At 37.0% G+C, this 23,861-nt stretch overlaps 1 protein-coding gene across 2 annotated transcripts in view; it reads right to left on the reverse strand.

The window, feature by feature from the left end:
• Positions 1–23,861, reverse strand: part of LOC118933759 (histone-arginine methyltransferase CARM1-like) — a 274,777-nt gene that overhangs the window by 161,246 nt on the left and 89,670 nt on the right. For both annotated transcript variants that reach the window (XM_057498618.1, XM_057498619.1), the window contains exon 2: positions 14,326–14,451. In XM_057498618.1, the coding sequence (XP_057354601.1) occupies positions 14,326–14,451 (126 nt within the window). The remainder of the gene's footprint in view (positions 1–14,325; positions 14,452–23,861) is intronic.

A 23,861-nucleotide genomic window follows, 5' to 3' on the forward strand; every position in this document is an offset into this window, starting at 1 on the left:
GCACTTAATGAGTCTATTTCTAAATTATTTCTAGCTTATCGCTCTCTGGATAACTGGTTTTATTTCTGCTTCAAGCCTACTTAAATTATTTCTGTCTAATGAATGTCTGGTTCCCTCTAACAAGTGAAAAGTACTGAGAAGTTGACATCTATCTTCATTTGGTGTTGTCTGCCTACAATTTTGAGGATATTGTGAATGACTGAGGCACCTCCTTCTCTATAACCAGGTCCACAGTGTACCAAGGCTAGGAGCCTGCCTCAGCTGAACTGTTAAAAGAGTTGCCCTGTGGAAAGTCCTGCACTACTGATATTATTTTTTCTTAGCTGTAAAGGAAATTCTAAATAGCCTGCTTTTCTACAAAGGTTGTCCATGTATGTGTTTGTGTGATTTCACTTGGCCTCTGAATGAAGTTCCCTGTACTGTAATTCTCTGGGAGTTTATACATGAGAAAACCTCCTGGGGTTGAATAGCAGAAATGTTTTGGGGAACAGCCTCCATGGGTCTCTTGCTGGGACTCACTTATGATTTATCAGATATACCAAAAATGCAACGCCTTGGCTACCCTTTGCCTGGGCTATCGCTCAGGGCTGTGTATGCAGCAAGCAACCTTGAGGTATGAAGTACTATCTTCTTCTGGAACAAATAGCTGGCTTGCTTACTGCTTGCTATGAAATAGTGGCTTCTCTGAGCTTAGTGTTCCTCTTCTGTAATGCATCCCACCACATGTGCAGGCACCCATCTGACTCCCTGCATCTGCCTATGGGAATTGGTATTCCGAAAACAAACCATATTCTGACACCTGGCTACTGCTCTTTCGATGAGTGATTAAATCTTTTATCTCTGAGGCAGGAGTCTTGTGCCTTCTGTCAGCATTTATAAAACAGTGGCAAAGTAACTTATCTTACAAATACATAAAATCTCATCCATAGTTCTTGGCACATACAACTGGCTTTTAATATGGTCTGTAGTTGTAACCTTCTGTGTGTGTATCCAGTATCTGCGGGGTACCCTTTAAGATCACAGGAAGATAGAATTGGTATTTTTTTCTCCATTGAATTTTTTATAGAATTTACCTGTGAGGTCACTGGGGCTTGAAGTTTTATTAATGGAATAAAATTTATTTAATAGTTATAGTACTCTTGAGATTGACTTGTGTCAATTTGACATTTTATATTCTTTCATGGAATTGTTCCATTTCATGTAAGATGTCAGTTTTACTGGCAAATTTCTTCATAATGTGCATGTTATCCTTTTAATTCATAATATCTGTAATGATTTCTCCTATTTCTTTCCTGATATTGGTTATCTTTTTTTTTTTTGATCAGCCTAGCTAGAGATTTATCAATCTTATTAGTCTTTTCAACAAGTCAGTTTTTCATTGCATTATTCTCTCAATTGTTTACCTACTTTCTATTTTGTTGATTTCTACTCTTTACAGTATTCTTTCTTCTGCATTTTTGGGGTTCCCCTTTTGTTTTAGCTTCTTACAGTGGAACTTTAGTCAATTTTATCAATTTTATTCTTTTGTGAAAACGTTTCTTAAATCCATTAATCCATCAGTAAGTATGGCTTTGCTTTTGTAACCAAACTATGTTGCATCTTCATTATCATTTAGTTCAAAATACATTCTAATTTCTCTTCTGATTACTTCTTTCGTCCTGAGATACTGAGAATTATTTTAACTTCCTTGTATTTGGGAATTTTGCAGGTATCTTTCTGTTACTGAAGCTGGATATTCTAAATGTTGTGCTATTGATTGTCTAGATTTTGTCGCCTTCCTTTAAGGAGTACTGAGGTTTGTTCAGTCAGGCAGAGTAGCTAATTGTATGTCAACTTGATTCTTCTAAAGACTTGCAGTTAGTTTTGCCTTGGCTGGCACAGAGAAGTCTTAACTCTAGATCTAGTTTAGATGCTACTAAGGTGTGACTATTTTGTAGTTTCTTCTGTATGCTTCAAGCATTCACCATAGTGGTTATTGTACTTCCTGTGGAAATCTACCCTGCACATGTCCTGCTTAGGATTTATTCAGCTAGAAACTTAGGGAGAGCCCTATACAGATTTTTTTTAGCACTTCCTTCTAATAAAAAAATCTTTCTCTGGATTAACCTGCCTTAGAAATTCTAGCAGTTTTAGCCTTTCTGAATGCAAATTTCTATATCTTCAACTCAGCAAGAACCAATTCTATACAAACTACCCTATTCCAAGTAATTCACCAAATCTATAAAATATGATAATCTTAATACATCCAGAAAAACATTTGACAACATGCAATGCTCAGTCATGATAAAAATTTCCAGCAAGCTATCTACCTACCACTTCAGCATTTTATTTAAAAAAAAAAAGAAATAAAATAAGGGAGAAATGTGGGATCCACATATAAATCAAGTATAAAAATCAAATGAATAATCATATCTGACTTGATTGTTTATAGTGCAAGATGTGTGATCAATACCGAAAGTTTCTGTGATGACTGCCCTTGTACTGTTCACCATGTAAGAACTTATTCACCATGTAAGAACTTGTTCGTTATGCTTCAGAAGATTGGAGACTGTTGAGAATTAGGCTTGGGGTTGATTAATGATTGTGCATTGAGTCCCCTATACAGAATTTTATTGTTGTTAACAACCATTTGATCAATAAATATGAGAGATGCCCTCTCAAAACAAAACAAAAAAAACTTCCAGCAAGCTGAGGATAAATGGGAACTTTCCCAATCTGATAAAGGGCAGCCACAAAAAACATACAACAAACATTATACTTAATGGTGGCATACTGGACTTTTGCCCTACAGTCGGGAGAATGTTATGGACAACTGCTCTCCCAGGTCTGTTCAGTACATACTGGAGATTATGATAATTTCGAAAAGTCAAGGAAAGGTATGAAAAGCATAAAGATCAGTAAAGAATGAAAGCTGACTATATGTGCATTTGACAGAGTTTTTTGAAACAGGAAATTCTAAGAAATCCAAAACATAACTACTAAAACTAGTAGTGAATAAAATAGGTTGTAATATACAATATTAACATTAAAAATTAATTTATTATATACCAGCAGCAAACAGTTGTGAGTTTTCAAAATTTTATTTTTGATAGATTCAAAAGCATAAAACGTCTAGGGATAAATTTGTCAAAAGTTGTATATAACATCTATCTGAAAACTATGACACATTTCCCTTCTGGGGAAAAATTAAAGACCTAAATACACATGGATGGGCCTAGAGGGTATTATGCTAAGTGAAATAAGCCAGGCAGAGAAAGATAAATACCACATGATTTTACTTATGTGGAATCTAAAAACAAAACAAAATGAACAAAACAGCAGTAGACTCGCAGACACTGAGAAGTGACTGGTGGTTACCATGGAGGAGGGGTTGGGTGGGTGAGGTGGGGGAGGGGGATAAAGAGGCACACAGATCTCAATCATAATATAAATTGGTCACAGGGATGGAAATGCAGCATACAGAACACAGTCAACGATTCTGCAACATCTTCCCCTGTTGACAGATAGTAACTACTAGTTGGGTTAAGGATTTAATAATGTGGATAACTGTTGAACCACACTGTGTTGTATATTTGAAACTGATAACATTGAATATCACTATACTTCAATTAGAGAAAAGACCTAAATAAATGGAAAGAAATACCATATTCCCAGACTGGAAGTAGTGGTGTGCTGGTAAACATTTAACAACTGATTCTCCTCACAAAACAAAAAAAGGCCCTTGTTTATAGTTTGCCAGTCTCTGTGGTGTAAATTATCCCATTCTAGCCAGTTTCAGGCTATAAAACTTCTGATAATTTAATAATGGCCTGTTGTCATTTAGTGTAAGCTGTCTTCAGCTTACCAATGGCTGACTTACTATTGTAAAAATGACCATTCTCATCAAACTGATCAATGTCAGTAATAATCAAGCACTTTGTAAAAGTTGACAACATAATGTATATGAAAAGGCAGAGAAGCAGGAATATCTGGAACAATCTTGACAAAGAAGAACAAAGTTGGAGGACTTAAACTATCTGACTTCAAGTGTTATTTGGGTAATCCAGGCAATGTGATACTGGCGTAAGGATAATCAATAGAACAGAATAGAAAGCTCTGAAATAGACTATGTCTGTATACAGTTATTTGACTTGCAGGGGTCTTTTCAACAGTGCTAGAACAAATGGATATCCATATTGTCCAAAAATAATCCTTCTCCCCATACTATACAACATATGTAAATAATTAAGATAGATTGTATATATAAAATAGAAAAACTAGAGCTATAAAACTTCTAAAAGAAATATAGAAGAAATCATTCACTATTTGAGGGTAGGCAAAGGTTGTTAAGAAACAATGCAATAAGCACAAAAGAAAAAATGTTAAATTGGACTTAATCAAATTTTAAAACTTCTGCTCAACATAAGGCATCATTGTGCAAATGAATAAGCAAGCTACCCTTGGAGATAACATCCACAAATTCCATATCTGATACATGCCTGTACCTGGACATATAAAGGACAATTCCATAGATAAAACAACCAATTACTTGGGCAAATGATTTGAATTCATAAGCACACGAAAAAGTACTTAACATTATTAAGCATCAGGAAAATATAAATTAAAGTCACAATGAGCTACAACTACATGCCCACCAGAATGGAAAATATTTAAAAGACTGAAAGACCAAATGTTTGCAAAGATGTGGAAGAACCAGAACTCTCATTCACTACTGGTGGAATGTAAAATAGTACAAACACTTTAAAAAAAATTCTGGCTATTTCTTATAAAACTAATCATGCACTTACTCTATAACCTAGCAATTTTCCTCCTAGGTATTGATCCAAGAGAAATGAAAAAATATTTATGTATACAAAAATATTGGTAGAAGAATATTTATAGAAGTCTTATTCACAGCCCAAACCTGAAGACTGTGTCAATTCCATCAAAATAGAATGGATAAGCATATTATGACTATTACTTAGCAATCAAGAAACAAACTACTAATATTTGCAACAACATACTGAGTGACCTTATTAAAGAGAATATATACTGACTGATTCCATTTTTTAAGAGATTCTAGAGAAGACAAAGTTAACTTATAGTTGGGAAAAAAAGCAGAACAGTGATTACCCCTAGAAGGACGGGAACAAGGAATGACTGGGAGAGGGCATGAGGTCACTTTCAGGAATGATGCTATTCTTCAGATTTGTGCATCTCAATGTATGCAAATTTAATCTTATTAGAAAAAAATGAGAAATATAAATTTTGAATTCTAGTTAAGGATATGAAAGTTGGAGCACATGGTGGTAAAATGTGCTAGTTATTGAAATTTATGTGAAATGAATCATAAAAATAAGATGGACTGGTAGATGAATTGAGGGGTGGATAGAGAGATAGATACATGATAAAACAAGTTCCTTAATCTGGCTGATTCCAGAGTCAGCCTAGAAATAAGAAACCAGTTTAACTTCTTTATCCTAAGTAGTTATCAATAATGAAACAGCTTTGGGTATTTTAGCTAACCAGGGGAGAAATATATACCACTGCTGATACTTTACATTGCTTGGATTAACACTGTATGTAAAAAGGAACAATTTATATCTAAATTAAATAAATGACATTCGGCTGTCTAAGGTGGACCCAAGGCATTGTTAGCCTTCATTGTCTTTATCAGACTGGATGTCTTCCAGAGCACCTTTCAGCCCTGTTTTAAAATACTTCTATTTAGTTTACTTTCTTGCTGCTTGAAATTTGTTGCCCAGTGTCTAAAAATGTTCAATACATGATTCAAAGGCAAAAACAGGCTCAAGTCATTCTGATTGACTCTCATGCTGAAAATCCCATTTCTGCAAAGGGCCGCATCTTCCAGGAGAATCAACAACAGTGGAGAAAATCTGGTTAATCTTTGGTGGCCTCTCCTGCCGCCTTAGATGAAGGAAGGCCGAAAGGGGAGCTAAGAATGAAAATGTGGAGTTTGTGGGGAAGATGGCGGCGTGAGTAGAGCAGCGGAAATCTCCTCCCAAAACAACATATAACTATGAAAATATAACAAAGACAACCCTTCCTAGAATAAAGACCAGAGGACACAGGACAATATCCAGACCACATCCGCACCTGAGAGAACCCAGCGCCTTGCGAAGGGGGTAAGATACAAGCCCCGGCCCGGCGGGAGCCGAGCGCCCCTCCACCCAGCTCTCGGCGGGAGAAGAGCAGGCAGAGCGGGAGGGAGACGGAGCACAGGGCTGCCGAACACCCAGCCCCCGCCATCCGGGCCAGAGTGCAGGGCGCTCGATACTAGGAAAACAGGGCAGCAAGAACAGTGAGCGGGCAATGGAGGCTGGGTGACAGAGGACATAAGAAAAGCTCGCGACCATTTTTTTTTTGCTTTTTTGCTGTTTTGTTTTGGCGAGCGCTTTTTGGAAGTCTTAAAGGGATAGGGACCCCAATACTAGGGAAACAGGGCAGAAAGACCGGTGAGCAGAGGCCTGAGGCTGGCACCGGAGAATAAAGAAAAACAAACGACCACCTTTTTTTTTTTTTTTTTTTTAATTAAAAACTTTTTTTTTTTTTTAATTAAAAAAATTTTTTTTTTCTTTTTTTTTTGGTGGGCGTTGTTTTGTTTTGGCGGGTACTTTTTGGAAGTCTTAAAGGGGCAGGGCGGGTCACTTAATCCAGAGGTAGGGAATCCGGGATCTCTGGGCACCCTAACCCCTGGGCTGCAGGGAGCAGGGAGGCCCCTTACAGAGATAAATAGCCTCCCAGCTGCTCCTGCTCCAACGCGACTCCACCATTTTGGAGTAGCTGCCTGAGCCAGGCCACGCCCACAGCAACAGCGGAGATTAACTCCATAGCAGCCGGGCAGGAAGAAGAAACCCTGTCTGCGCACAGCTGCGCAGCACAAGCCACTAGAGGTCGCTGTTCTCCCAGGAGAGGAGGGCCACAAACCAACAAGAAAGGAAGTCCTTCCAGCCGTCACTCGTCCCAGTTCTGCAGACTATTCCTATCACCATGAAAAGGCAAAGCTACAGGCAGACAAAGATCACAGAAACAACACCAGAGAAGGAGACAGACCTAACCAGTCTCCCTGAAAAAGAATTCAAAATAAGAATCATAAACATGCTGACAGAGATGCAGAGAAATACCCAAGAGAAATGGGATGAAGTCCGGAAGGAGATCACAGATGCCAGAAAGGAGATCGCAGAAATGAAACAAACTCTGGAAGGGTTTATAAGCAGAATGGATAGGATGCAAGAGGCCATTGATGGAATTGAAATCAGAGAACAGGAACGCATAGAAGCTGACATAGAGAGAGACAAAAGGATCTCCAGGAATGAAACAATATTAAGAGAACTGTGTGACCAATCCAAAAGGAACAATATCCGTATTATAGGGGTCCCAGAAGAAGAAGAGAGAGGAAAAGAGATGGAAAGTATCTTAGAAGAAATAATTGCTGAAAACTTCCCCACACTGGGGGAGGAAGTAATCGAACAGACCACGGAAATACACAGAACCCCCAACAGAAAGGATCCAAGAAGGGCAACACCAAGACACATAATAATTAAAATGGCAAAGATCAAGGACAAGGAAAGAGTGTTAAAGGCAACGAGAGAAAAAGGTCACCTATAAAGGGAAACCCATCAGGCTAACGTCAGATTTCTCAACAGAAACCCTACAGGCCAGAAGAGAATGGCATGATATATTTAATACAATGAAACAGAAGGGCCTTGAACCAAGGATACTGTATCCAGCACGACTATCATTCAAATATGACGGTGGGATTAAACAATTCCCAGACAAACAAAAGCTGAGGGAATTTGCTTTCCACAAACCACCTCTACAGAACATCTTACAGGGACTGCTCTAGATGGGAGCACTCCTAGAAAGAGCACAGCACAAAACACCCAACATATGAAGAATCGAGGAGGAGGAACAAGAAGGGAGAGAAAAAAAGAATCTCCAGACAGTGTATATAACAGCTCAATAAGCGAGCTAAGTTAGGCAGTAAGATACTAAAGAGGCTAACCTTGAACCTTTGGTAACCACGAATTTAAAGCCTGCAATGGCAATAAGTACATATCTTTCAATAGTCACCCTAAATGTTAATGGGTTGAATGCACCAATCAAAAGACACAGAGTAACAGAATGGATAAAAAAGCAAGACCCATCTATATGCTGCTTACAAGAGACTCACCTCAAACCCAAAGACATGTACAGACTAAAAGTCAAGGGATGGAAAAACATATTTCAAGCAAACAACAGTGAGAAGAAAGAAGGGGTTGCAGTACTAATATCAGACAAAATAGACTTCAAAACAAAGAAAGTAACAAGAGATAAAGAAGGACACTACATGATGATAAAGGGCTCAGTCAAACAAGAGGATATAACCATTCTAAATATATATGCACCCAACACAGGAGCACCAGCATATGTGAAACAAATACTAACAGAACTAAAGGGGGATATAGACTGCAATGCATTCATTCTAGGAGACTTCAACACACCACTCACCCCAAAGGATAGATCCACCGGGCAGAAAATAAGTAAGGACACGGAAGCACTGAACAACACAGTAGAGCAGATGGACCTAATAGACATCTATACAACTCTACATCCAAAAGCAGCAGGATATACATTCTTCTCAAGTGCACATGGAACATTCTCCAAAATAGACCACATACTAGGCCACAAAAAGAGCCTCAGAAAATTCCAAAAGACTGAAATCCTACCAACCAACTTTTCAGACCACAAAGGCATAAAACTAGAAATAAACTGTACAAAGAAAGCAAAGAGGCTCACAAACACATGGAGGCTTAACAACACGCTCCTAAATAATCAATGGATCAATGACCAAATCAAAATGGAGATCCAGCAATATATGGAAACAAATGACAACAACAACACTAAGCCCCAACTTCTACGGGACACAGCAAAAGCAGTCTTAAGAGGAAAGTATATAGCAATCCAAGCATATTTAAAAAAGGAAGAGCAATCCCGAATGAATGGTCTAATGTCACAATTATCGAAATTGGAAAAAGAAGAACAGATGAGGCCAAAGGTCAGCAGAAGGAGGGACATAATAAAGATCAGAGAAGAAATAAATAAAATTGAGAAGAATAAAACAATAGCAAAAATCAATGAAACCAAGAGCTGGTTCTTCGAGAAAATAAACAAAATAGATAAGCCTCTAGCCAGACTTATTAAGAAGAAAAGAGAGTCAACACAAATCAACAGTATCAGAAACGAGAAAGGAAAAATCACGACGGACCCCACGGAAATGCAAAGAATTATTGGAGAATACTATGAAAACCTATATGCTAACAAGCTGGGAAACCTAGGAGAAATGGACAACTTCCTAGAAAAATATAACCTTCCAAGATTGACCCAGGAAGAAACAGAAAATCTAAACAGACCAATTACCAGCAACGAAATTGAAGCAGTAATCAAAAAACTACCAAAGAACAAAACCCCCGGGCCAGATGGATTTACCTCGGAATTTTATCAGACATACAGGGAAGACATAATACCCATTCTCCTTAGAGTTTTCCAAAAAATAGAGGAGGAGGGGATACTCCCAAACTCATTCTATAAAGCTAACATCACCCTAATACCAAAACCAGGCAAAGACCCCACCAAAAAAGAAAACTACAGACCAATATCCCTGATGAATGTAGATGCAAAAATACTCAACAAAATATTAGCAAACCGAATTCAAAAATACATCAAAAGGATCATACACCATGACCAAGTGGGATTCATCCCAGGGATGCAAGGATGGTACAACATTCAAAAGTCCATCAACATCATCCACCACATCAACAAAAAGAAAGACAAAAACCACATGATCATCTCCATAGATGCTGAAAAAGCATTTGACAAAGTTCAACATCCATTCATGTTAAAAACTCTCAGCAAAATGGGAATAGAGGGCAAGTACCTCAACATAATAAAGGCCATCTATGAAAAACCCACAGCCAACATTATATTGAACAGCGAGAAGCTGAAAGCATTTCCTCTGAGATCGGGAACTAGACAGGGATGCCCACTCTCTCCACTGTTATTTAACATAGTACTGGAGGTCCTAGCCACGGCAATCAGACAAAATAAAGAAATACAAGGAATCCAGATTGGTAAAGAAGAAGTTAAACTGTCACTATTTGCAGATGACATGATACTGTACATAAAAAACCCTAAAGACTCCACACCAAAACTACTAGAACTGACATCGGAATACAGCAAAGTTGCAGAATACAAAATCAACACACAGAAATTTGTGGCTTTCCTATATACTAACAATGAACCAACAGAAAGAGAAATCAGGAAAACAACTCCATTCACAATTGCATCAAAAAAAATAAAATACCTAGGAATAAACCTAACCAAAGAAGTGAAAGACTTATACTCTGAAAACTATAAGTCACTCTTAAGAGAAATTAAAGGGGACACTAACAGATGGAAACTCATCCCATGCTCGTGGCTAGGAAGAATTAATATCGTTAAAATGGCCATCCTGCCCAAAGCAATATACAGATTTGATGCAATCCCTATGAAACTACCAGCAACATTCTTCAATGAACTGGAACAAATAATTCAAAAATTCATATGGAAACACCAAAGACGCCGAATAGCCAAAGCAATCCTGAGAAAGAAGAATAAAGTAGGGGGATCTCACTCCCCAACTTCAAGCTCTACTATAAAGCCATAGTAATCAAGACAATTTGGTACTGGCACAAGAGCAGAGCCACAGACCAATGGAACAGACTAGAGAATCCAGACATTAACCCAGACATATATGGTCAATTAATATTTGATAAAGGAGCCATGGACATACAATGGCGAAATGACAGTCTCTTCAAAAGGTGGTGCTGGCAAAACTGGACAGCTACATGTAGGAGAATGAAACTGGACCATTGTCTAACCCCATATACATAAGTAAACTCAAAATGGATCAAAGACCTGAATGTAAGCTATGAAACCATTAAACTCTTGGAAGAAAACATAGGCAAAAACCTCTTAGACATAAATATGAGTGACCTCTTCTTGAACATATCTCCCCGGGCAAGGAAAACAACAGCAAAAATGAGTAAGTGGGACTATATTAAGCTGAAAAGATTCTGTACAGCAAAAGACACCATCAATAGAACAAGAAGGATCCCTACAGTATGGGAGAATATATTTGAAAATGACACATCCGATAAAGGCTTGACGTCCAGAATATATAAGGAGCTCACACGCCTCAACAAACAAAAAACAAATAACCCAATTAAAAAATGGGCAGAGGAACTGAACAGACAGTTCTCCAAAAAAGAAATACAGATGGCCAACAGACACATGAAAAGATGCTCCACATCGCTAATTATCAGAGAAATGCAAATTAAAACTACAATGAGGTATCACCTCACACCAGTAAGGATGGCTGCCGTCCAAAAGACAAACAACAACAAATGTTGGCGAGGCTGTGGAGAAAGGGGAACCCTCCTACACTGCTGGTGGGAATGTAAGTTAGTTCAACCATTGTGGAAAGCAGTATGGAGGTACATCAAAATGCTCAAAACAGACTTACCATTTGATCCAGGAATTGCACTCCTAGGAATTTACCCTAAGAACACAGCAATCAAGTTTGAGAAAGACAGATGCACCCCTATGTTTATTGCAGCACTATTTACAATAGCCAAGAATTGGAAGCAACCTAAATGTCCATCAATAGATGAATGGATAAAGAAGATGTGGTACATATACACAATGGAATACTACTCAGCCATAAGAAAAGGGCAAATCCAACCATTTGCAGCAACATGGATGGAGCTGGAGGGTATTATGCTCAGTGAAACAAGCCAAGTGGAGAAAGAGAAATACCAAATGATTTCACTTATCTGTGGAATATAAGAACAAAGGAAAAACTGAAGGAACAAAACAGCAGCAGAATCACAGAACTCAAGAATGGACTAACAGGTACCAAAGGGAAAGGGACTGGGGAGGATGGGTGGGTATGGAGGGATAAGGGGGGGTGAAGTAGGGGGGTATTAAGATTAACATGCATGGGGGGATAGGAGAAAAGGGAGGGCTGTACAACACAGAGAAGGCAAGTAGTGATTCTACAACATTTTGCTATGCTGATGGACAGTGACTGTAAAGGGGTTTATAGGGGAGACCTGGTATAGGGGAGAGCCTAGTAAACATAATATTCGTCATGTAAGTGTAGATTAGTGATACCAAAAACAAAGCAAAAAAAAAAAAAAAAAGGGGCAGTTCCTGTGTGGTACCCTCCAACGAGTTCTACACAAGGGTATAAAGGGCATATAAAAGTGTAGGCAAAGGGTCTGTTTGTGTTTATACAGAGGATCAAAGCCTAATTGGGCTACCCCGAAAATGAACTAAGATACGATATGAAAAAGAACTTCCAACATCTGCACTCTCTGGAAGACTCATGCCAGAAGATGATCATCAAAAAACCCCAACAAAGATCCACGCACTGCTACAGCTGTAGATGCACTCATCCCACTGGTTCCTGGACTTGCCATGGGAATGAGGAAGGAGATATCTAAGCTGGCCTGTGCATACAGTAAAACAACAAATTTGACTGGATCTGTACTGTTGGAACTCAACCAAGAATTTGGAGAAGTGCAAATTGTAGCGCTCCAAAGTCTTACAACTACAGACTATTTACTGTTAAAAGAACATATGGCATGTGAACAGTCCCCAGGAATGGGTTGTTTTAATTTGTCTGATTTCTCTCAGACTGTTCAAGTTCAGTTGGACAATATCCACCATATCATAGATAAGTTTTCACAAATGCCTAAGGTGCCTAACTGGTTTTCTTGGTTTCACTGGAGATGGCTGGTAATTACAGATATGCTTCGGTTATGTAACTATACTCCTATTATGTTAATGTGTGTGCGCAATTTAAGTAGTAGCTTAAAACCTATATATGCTGAAGTTACTCTACAAGAAGATATGTCAAAGAAATAATCAATCTTCCCATGTTTTCTTCCGCCTGCTACTTCTATAGCTTTTCTTCTTCCTTCCTAATTACAACCCTTAAATAGAATTTGTGCCTCATATCAAATTTACCGAGTATCATAATTCTTCCAAGTGGTAAGGACACCTCAAGAAAAATGCTGGGCATAGAAGCCACAGGGCATAAATATGCAAAGAAGTAAAAAGCTAACCTTTTCAAACAATAAGGCTTCCCTCTCACTTACCAACTTCACATTTCCCTGTATGGCCCCGGAAGATGACTGGTTAGCCAGAGACGGGTAAGATTCCTCAAGGGAGGAACAACCTAAGACAGGCACAGTCGCAGGGGGGCCATCAGGTGAGAAATTGGGGATCAACAGAGGTGAGGCTTAGAACCTCACCCCCCCTGTTCTGAGAGAAATCTTCTGCATATGTGGATGTTTTATTGCCCTGGTCTAGCTTGGATTAACACATAGTCTACAGGCACACACCTGATCATCTACATTTGCTCTCTTACAACACTAAACTATGTTTTCTACCTTTATCTTGTATCTACCTACCACTTCAGCATTTTATTAAAAATAATAATAATAAAGAGAGAAATGTGGTATCCACATATAAATCAAGTATAAAAACCAAATGAGTACTCATATTTGAACTGACTGTTTAGAGTTCATAATGCATGAGCAAAACCGAAAGTTTCTGTGATGACTGCCCTTGTACTGTTCACTATGTAACTTATTCATTATGTAAGAATTTGTTCTCCATGTAAGAACTTGTTTGTTATGCCTCAGAAGATTGGAGACTGACGAAAATTAGGCTTGGGGTGGATTAATGATTGTGCATTGAGCATTGACTCCCCTATACAGAATTTTATTGTCGTTAACAACCATTTGATCAATAAATATGAGAGATGCCCTCACAAAAAAAAAAAAAAAAGGACAGACTTCCAATGGTAAAATAAATAAGTAACCGGGATGTAATGTATAGCATAAGGAATATAGTCAAGATATTGTAACAGCTTGGTAGGGTGATAGCTGGAACCTAGAATTATGTATATAAATGTTTTATCACTGTGTTGTACACTTGAAACTAATGTAATGTAATACTGTGCATCAACTACCCTTCAAAAAAATAAAAATTAAAATTAAAATTAAAAAAAAAAAAAAAAAAAAGAATGAAAATGTTCTCATAGTCTAGGAAAAGGCTGGCCGGTCTCAAGCCGCGGTGTCAGGAAGGCACCAGAGGCAGCTGCAAACCGTACTATCATTCAATGAAAACTCTGAACAGGAAACATGCTACCAAAAGCCAACCATTAACAGCAAAAAGTCAGCCTCTCCGGGGCTTCATCTGTGGAAAAGACAGAGTCAGCACAGGCACAAGACTTACCGGCATGAGACTCAAATTTCAGCAAGGCACTGTGGTATCCCAGAGTAATCAAGATGGACTCCTTCCCCACACGGCAACATTCAGTATCTTTGTTGAGTAAACATTTAAAGACACAGACGCCATCATCTATGAAGGGGTAAAAAACCAAGGATTAGGGAAATCTATTTTGAACATCGTTAAAAGGTTCATCAATGCTGTTCCTACATTTCTCTTATGTTCTCTAGGTTCCCCATTTCCTTAATATAATGACTCATCAAACAAGGGAATATGAGGATCAGAGATAAAAGGGATGAATCTAACCATGGCCAAATTCCAGTTCTTTGAAGGTGGGGGCTTTAAAACACAGGGCTCAGAATTGACTCTTGTTGGCTCTTGCCTTTACGTACAGGGCCTCATTCCCTGTAACAATTTCCCAAATCACTGTTTATCTCTTGCTGCCATCCCAGGAGAGTCCAGGTGATGTCCCTCCGGATGGTACTGGAGCACCTACAATGTGCCTGACATATCAAGAAAAGTCCCCATTGTGAGTATTACCACTGCCAATGGTCCCCGATGAAGACAAGGCAGAGAGGTCAGGTCCGAATACACACAGCTAATAACGGCATTACCAGAATTCAAGCCCAGGATGGAATTTGACTCCAAAGCTCACGTTGCTCCTGTGACATTGTGCTCAGGCAAGTATGATAAAGAGGGGGCTTTGTTTCAGCAAGCAGGGCCCTTGTTAAGTAAGTGGCTAGGGTCTCATTAGATTTATACATATATACCTAATTGGGAATAACTCACTAATCCTCCTTTTACAAGTTAGGCCTTTATCACTGGGGGAGCAAGAGTATGGTGGAGAAAGCACTGAACTCAGGGTTTTGCTTTATCATGATAGTGACTAACCCAGGAGCTTGACTCGCTTAGTCATACTTCTACATTAAGTAAAACAAAAATATTCATGCTTATTTCACAGGCTTTTTGCAGATATTGAATAATGAAGGTAAAATAATTTCTAAAATCCTATTAAAAACAGTAGGGACTATTATTTCTCTCATTATAAAGTAAATCTTAGTTCCTCCTCTTAATATCTTCCATTCTCCCTTACAAAATGCATTAAGTATATTAATTTAAAAACATAATTGTATATAAAATTCTGCTATACATGAGTATATGCACAAACATACATATTACACACACACACACACACAGAGTTAAGATAACCAAGTATTTTCAAATATTTTTATCCATTATATCAAATAAATGAGTACCACCTGATGGAAGCATTCAGAAATATTTTTCACAAAACATCCTAGCTGGTTAAATGGTGCAGATGTTTTGTAAACATTTTCTTGGCATAAAACATGATTACAGGTTTAGTTATTACAGCCCACTCAGTGTCTCAAAGGCATCAGGGTCTCCTTGCAGGGAGGTAGTCATGAATGTAGATGCAGAAGAAGGGAATTAGGGGCTCTTTTAGGCAATACATTTTCTTGAAATCACAAGAAGTATTTTTTTCAGTAACTCAGGATTTTTAGAATTTAGCAATTGTTTCTCTAATGGTTTTGAAGTAAGATAAGATGGGAGGAGGATTCTAAAGCTTCTACACGCCCTTATATATACATGACAGTTACAGCCTGTGCTCTTTGGAGGCAGGGCATTTTTCTATATTTTCTGAATCATTATCTTTTTTTTTCTCTGAGTCAAAACCTAGCACAGGTTAATAAATATTGTACTTAATAAATATTTTTGAAACAGTGAAAGCATTTCCCCATGTATTGATTGCATACCATCCCAGAGTAGATAAAAACTTCAAAATGTATCTGATTCAATTCTCCTTAACCAAAGAAGCTTCACTGTTGTTTGCTTTTGTTGTGATTTGATTAGGATTTAAATTGAGTTGTTGTTTTTTCCTACTTTTATAAATTACAAAATGCCTACCCACATATCTATCCTCTTTTCTTTATCCTCTCTCTATCCTCTATTTAAATATGGGTGGAGAAGGTCTTTTTATATGTGCCATAAAATCCAGAAAGTACTGGTAACTACTTAAAAATTTCAACTTGACCTATGGCAAAAATTTTTAAATCCTTTGAACAAGATTGAAAAGCAATGATAAACTAGGAAAATATTTTCAACATGCCAACATGCACAACAAAAACTTGCACCCCCAATGTACAACTAACTCCAAAAAATAGTGAGAAAAAAGCATCCCTATGAAAAGTGAGTAAGAGGGATCAGTAGGCAATTGGCAACTAGAAAAATGCCAATAGCAAAAAAAAAGTATGAAAAATTATGAATCTTTGTAATAATCAGATAAGTGTATAGCAAAAGAATGAGATCTTTTTATCTTCCATCAAAAATTTTAAGAGGATATATTGACAGTATCAAATACTGGAAAGGGTATAAGAAAATAGTGAATGACAGTTGTTAGGAATGTAAAAATTCTGTATTTCTAGACTGTATCTGCCCACATAGTTCAAAATTTAAATCTACATATTCTTTGCTAGGCATTCTGCTTATAATAACTTCTTCCAGGATGTACTTTATTAAGTGTAGATGAATGTATATTTAAGAACATTCATCCTAGAGTTGTTTACCATAGCTAAAAAATGCAAAGAAGCTAATAGTCCATCCCTTACCTGGTTGGTTAAATGAAACACTGTACCTACATGTTCAGGTTGCAAAACAGCATGTATAATATTATTGTAACAATTTAATGTTGCATTTATCTTCATAGAAAGCTATTTTAAAAGATACACACCAAAACATCATCAGTGGTTTCCTCTGGATAAATACATAAAAATGGGATCATTTTTATGATCCTATGTCAGGTACATGGTTTGCAATATTTTCTCCCAGTCCTTAATTTGTCTTTTCATCCTAACAGGATCTTTCACAGAGCAGAAGTTTTTAATTTTGATGTGGTCTAATTTGTCAGCTTTTCCTTTAACGGAGCCTCTTTTACTGGCAAGTCTAAGACTTCACCTGAGTCCCTTGACCTTGCTCATTCTATGGTTTGATTCCATCTTAACTGGTTAACTATAACAGTCTCTCCTCTGCTATCTGCTCCTGCAATTGAAAATGAGTTCACACTACCCTAAGCTGCCAGATTATAACTGTTGAAGCACATATGCAATCATTGGAATCCTTTGCTCAAATCTTCAAAAATTTTCCTACTGAATATTTTTTAAGCATACACCCTCTTATTTGGAGTTGTAACCTCCCTTCCCCACCAGGTACCTTTCCTACTTCTGCCCAAGCAACTTCCTGCCCCCTAAACATATCTCATACTTTAGTCAAACTAACTAGCAACTGCTCTTCAAAAAGAGTTTCTTACTATGGTGGAAGTAAAGATGTGAATTAAAAGAACAGGACTTCTGAAGAGAGACAGCTCCCCTCTGTTACTAAAAATATTACCTAATTTATCAATGTCTGTTTCAGACGCTACCACCTCCATGGCACCTTGTCTGACTGACTCCAACTGGCATGTTTTCTCCCTTGCTTCACTAACCCATGAGCACTTTGCACCTCTCCTACAACACTTAGCTAATTTCTGCATTTGTACCCCAGTCTTATTTATTTTGCAAGATGTAAGACCATCCACAAGCAGGAACTGTGTCCTCTTTGTTTTTGATTCCCCTGGAGGACCTGGTACACAGCAGGGACCATGAATTGTTAACTTGACCGGAACCACTGTCAGGATCACTCAAGTTCAGACATGTGGCCTATTTGCCACATACACTGTGAAAAACAAAGTAAAAGGACAAACTCCACTCATCTTTCCAGCCTCTGAATCAACTTAAATTTTTTCTTAGCCAGATCATTGTTTCCACACATGACCATGCAGAAAGAACAAAAACACTGAAACCAACTCCATAATGAAATTTTAAACACCTCTGTGACCAGTATTTTCAAATCAGAAGGAAGTAACTTTTCAATCTGCCTTTAATGAAACAGCGTGCCACTTCCCTAACAGCTTCTGCAGAAACCTACTGCTCTCTCATACTTATTTGCTATGCTTGTCTGAGTAATCCTTCAGCTCCCCCTGCCATTCCTCAAGGCAGGAAAGTGGTTAGGTGCCAGAGAGCTGTGGTTGCTAGGGATTCTAAGAAAAGGAGTAACAGATCTTGTTCTTTTTTTAATCTCAACTCTTTCCTATCAGATACATATCTACTGTTTCCAGCACAGTGCTCAGCACATGGAATATAACTGACACATGTTTATTGAATTGAACAACTGAATCAGTACAGTCACAGAAGTCAATTCCTAAACCACATAAAAACAAAGAAAATGAAACCTCAGAGCATTACAGATACCAAAGTGTCAAGCACTTTATATTTTTTATTGACACTTATTTTTTCAGTTCTGGCAAATGGTTATCATCCTTTGGTTGGTAAGATTTTTTTTTTCAATTATGACATGAGGTCAAGAAAAAAGTTCATTTCCTGTTTTCTCCATAAGAATGTCAAATTTTTTCCTAAAGAAGTTGCTTCTCTTACATTTAAATTTAATTTCATTTTGACTTTCTCTTTAGGGTAACAAAATATTGTAGAGTCCACGTTCTGTCTGGGGAGAGTTTTCTCAGATCACCAGCTTTCTCCTCTTGGTGTCTAGCGACTATAAACTATCCTCATGTAGTCACTCAGCTGGGCATCATTGCTCCAATGTGGATTCACCAGCTATAACAACAAAAAAGTGGGAGCTTCCCATGAAAGAGTATAAAATAACAACTTGGCTGTCAAAAGCTATTCTACAGATTCATTTTTGTTTTCACTCTGCAGCAGATGTTGTGGAACCAGATGTCGGCAAGCCTTGGTTTGGGGATTCATTCATACATGCACACACAGCTAACATTTATGTGCATCTGCTTTAAACCAGTCACTGTTGATTGGCACTAGGGGAAGATGCAAAGATAAATAAACTGTAGCCACAGTCTTAGGGGAGCTTGCAGTGCAGGAAGAGGTTTGTTCAAATTCTATGGCTATGGTACCTCAGAGAAACAAGCAACTAATTTTGTCTGGGAGATTCCTCTTGGGGACATTAGAGTAGACCTGAGCCTTAGAAGAAAAGAGCTTGCCAAGGAAAAAGGGAAAAAGAGGGAAAGGTTATTCCAGCAGGGGAGAAGGGATTATGGAAAAGGCTAGTGAGTGAACATGTCATGGATGAACATGGCAGATCTGGAAGAGAGGAGTTCCATGTGGTTTGCAGGTAGAATAATGAGTGTTAATATATCAATCTATACAGGGAGATGGGAGCAAGATTTAAAAAATTCTAATTTGCTACAATTAATGTTGCTATTTTGATTGATAACAATTGCTCACAGTAACACGAGGAGATACGGGGCAACTGAGTAGCTAGCTACCTTTCCTGAGCACTTTACATCCTCCTTTACCTCATCTGTTTCTCACTGCTATGTCATGACATGGGGTTGTCTATGCCCATTCTTTAAACAGGATACCTGAAGCTTAGAGTTCTTAGGGAATTTGCTTATGCTCACCTCAGATTGGATTGCTTCAACATCTATTCTCATTGCTCTGTATTATGTAGCCCACATGACAAATAAAAAGAGAAAAAAGACAGATAAAGGGATTTCAAAATTTCTCAATACATGAGCTCTAAGATCCTGTTTTCAAAGCAATTGGATGTAAGTATTCCCTTCTATTACTACTTAATCTTAGCTATTCTTGAAAGCCTACTTCAAAACTTCACCTGGCATAAATTAATTGGCTATGTATGTGTGGGTTTATTTCTGGGCTATTGGTTTTGTTCCATATGCTAGTACCATACTGTTTTGATTTCTATAGCTTTATAGCTTTTTACATAGCATGAAATCAAGAAGTATGAAGACTCAGACTTTGTTTTGGCTGAGACTCAGGATTGCTTTGGCTACTCAAGGTCTTTTGTGGCTCCGTATAAATTGTAGGATTGTATTTCTACCTCTCTAAAAATGCCATTGGAATCTTACAGGGATTGCACTGAATCTATATATGATTTTGGGTAGTATGGACATTTTAGCAATATTAATTCTTCCAAAACATCATCACAGAATATATTTCCACTTGTTTATATCTTGTTCAATTTTTTTCATCAATGTCTTATAGTTTTTGGTGTAGAAATCTTTCACTTCTTTGGTTAAATTTATTTCTAAGTATGTTTTTTGATGCTATTGTAAACATAATTTTCTTTATCTCTATCTCAGATAATTTGTTGTTAATACATGTCTTTTAAATAACAAAATAAGTAGATAAAAAAGTAGACACAATAGTAAAGGACAAGAAAGATGAAGACAGCATGGGTGGATCTGAAATAGAACAAAAAAAAAGTTCTGAAAATTAAAAAAAAAGGAAAAGAAAAATAACAGAAGAGTTTTATATACAAAATACAGATTAGATACAACTGAAGCAAGAATGAACAGAAAATTCATCTTGGATAATCTTACAGATTGCCTCAGAGAAAGACACAGGCACAGAAAACATGAAATCAGTGAAGAGTCTGAGGCCATACAACAAGATCTAACATACATCTACCAAGAGTTATACAATAAGGGAATACAGAGAATAGGGGAGAAATAATACTTGAAAGTATATTGGATGATGATGTACTAAAACTTACAGAAAATATGATTCATCATATACTAGATGATGAGTTACCATCAAGTTAAATACTAAGTTTAATAAAAACTTGATGTGCTACTATCAAGAAAAAGGAAAATAAATTCTGTATTTAAATATATTGTGATGAAACTTCAGTATACCAAATCAAAGAGAAAACCAATGAAAGCAGCCAAAGACTAAAAAACAAACCAACTACACTGGAATGAAAATCATACTGACAATTGTCAAAATAAAGGAAGTTGTACCTATTATAAACAATTTTTTAAAAGTACTGTTTTTATTTAGAAAGCTGACCCTCTGGCCATAATATGTAAAATGTATTAATTCCTTATGAAAACAAAAGGTTCAAAGCTAAAGTTCTGGTTTCATACCTAGCTCTTTTTATGAAATTTTTGACTTGAAAGACAGTAGAGGTCATCTTACCCAGCTTGCTCATTTAAGAAGCAAGGACTTGAAGCCCAGGCTGTAAAGTGATCACTCCAAGACCACATGGTAATAGTTAATAGCAGATCTGGGACTAGAACTTTGACATCTTCCATTAACCTCCCTGCAAGTGGAAATCTGCAGAGTTGAAATTTTCTTTTGCTGATTACATTTGCCTTAAAACACTTATTCAATAAACCTTATGTTATCTGCCAGTTTATACATACACATATTCACACCTACACACCCTCTTGCACACACTGAAAATGATTACTATAGACTAAAGAGCAGACCAAAGGATAGTCAGGACTTCTGAAATTCTTGGCAAATCAGAAACAGCTCCTGTGTAGTTTGGACAGCCTACAGCAGAGGCACTCCATAATGACTCCATGATGACTGGTCTTTTCTATGCAATGTAAGAGATTCTCTCTCCTGCTTGTGCCATAATAGCATTTTTATTGCTCATCACTACCGAACTTTTGTTGGCTACATTGTGCTATTGTTTTTGCCTTGAGAAATCTGAGAATACACTATCACCTTCATTATTACCTTAAGGTGATAAGTAATTTATTTGCAGGTCAAGATTCTGGATGTTAGTGTAGATTATATACACACTGAAACAGAAATATATTTGGAAAAATTAAGCCCAAGTTATGTCTACTAAGAAAATAAGAAATCTTTTACTGTTAGTTATGCCTAGAATTGTAGAGCTGAAAAAATCTAAAATTCCTCTAAATTATTGCTGCTCAGTGTGACCCATGGACCAGCAGCCTTAGCATCCGAAGCTTACTAGAAATGTAGACTCCCCACTGGGAAGGTAGTACAGCACGGAGAATACTGTTAATGATTCTGTAACATCTTACTACACTGATTTATAGTGACTGCACTGGAGGGGGTGAGGATTTAATAATATGGGTAACTGTTGAAGCACTGTGTTGCATATCTGAAGCCAACATAAGACTCTATATCAATGATACTTCAATTTTAAAAAATGTAGATTCTCAGGCCTACCCCAGATTCTGAATCAGAATATGTATTTTATCAAGATCACAGGATGACTCATATGAATAAGAAAGTTTGAGAAGGACTACTCTAACCTTTCCAAAAGGGAAGGTTGTCCATCCTTTTTTTGTGTGTCACACCACATATTTCCTTATTCCTTTCTGTTCATTCATTACTTTATGGCACTTGTTATGGCCTATATTCTCAGTACGTTTGATTTTTGAAAAATCAGATTCCTAGACATGAACACTAGATCTCAAAATATCATTATAACCATTAGACATTAGACATTTGACTATATCTTTATCCATTCAAAGGTAATTCTAACACCACTAAGTTTAATTCAGTGATTTCTTCAGTTACCCTTGAAAGAAATAGGTAATTTAGTGTTTTTCCTCTTTTTTGTTCATAAAGGTAAAACAAGAAATCTAACCAGTTACTGAGCGAAGTCAGGGCTCTATGAAAGTTAGCTTTCATAGCAATCAATGATTAGGAGACATTTCCATTTTCCTTAATGTATTAATTTTTTTTAAGTGCAAAAGCAGTTAATGTTCTATTTTTTTAAAGTGGTTACTAAATAGATAAGCCATCTAGAATTTTTAAATGTAGAATATTGTTAATATTCTTTTATAATTGGGAGAACTAGAAAATGTTTATCCAGTGTTTTACAGTGATCTTGCTCTTTTTCTTGGTATTTTCCAATAATCCTAGCTCAAAGAAAGGGTAACAAGATGACTAAGAGAGACCTCACTGGCACTCAAATGATAATTTTGCCCCACACCTTCACTTTATAAAGGAATTTGTAATTCCTTTAATAGACTCGGTTTGATACAGCACTTATATTTTTCTGCAGTCACAGAAGGATTCTGTGTTTCAATCAGCCTGTTTTAACAGAACACAATGCAAATTTTCAAATAATTTGAATTACTTTTTAACTTTAGAAAACACAAGTAAGGGGGGACAAATGGTTTGGTTCAACAATTGTATTAAGACAACTGAATAAACATTTGAGGAATAAAAATAGTTACATATTTGCCTCTTTGCCTCTTATTTCTTCCCCCAAAATTATTAGCAAATTAAAGATTTGTAAAATTAAAAAAGCATAAAAGCAATAGAAGAAAATATAGGTAAACTGCTATATCTTGGGCTGCAGAATATTTGCATACATTTTCCAGGCATGATCATAATGATGAAGGAAAATACCAAATACATTTGGCAGTCTATTCTTTAAAAGCAGAAAAAATAAGACAGATTACAAACTGGAAATATTCTGTAATAATAAAAGGGTATTTTTTAAGGAACCACAAGCAGATAAGTAACATTTTTGTCTATCAAATTTGTGAAGATATTTAAAAAAATTTTCAGTGAATGTGCGTTAACATACAGAGAATAACACTCTTGTGTGCTAAGAGAGTAAATGAGTATTTTGGAAGGGCAATTTGGTAACATACATCAAAAGCTTTAAAAATAATCAGGCCCTCTGACCCAGTAATTTCAGTTTAGTCAGTCTATCCT

This window comes from Manis pentadactyla, chromosome 3 (assembly GCF_030020395.1).
Source record: "Manis pentadactyla isolate mManPen7 chromosome 3, mManPen7.hap1, whole genome shotgun sequence".
Taxonomy (NCBI): domain Eukaryota; kingdom Metazoa; phylum Chordata; class Mammalia; order Pholidota; family Manidae; genus Manis; species Manis pentadactyla.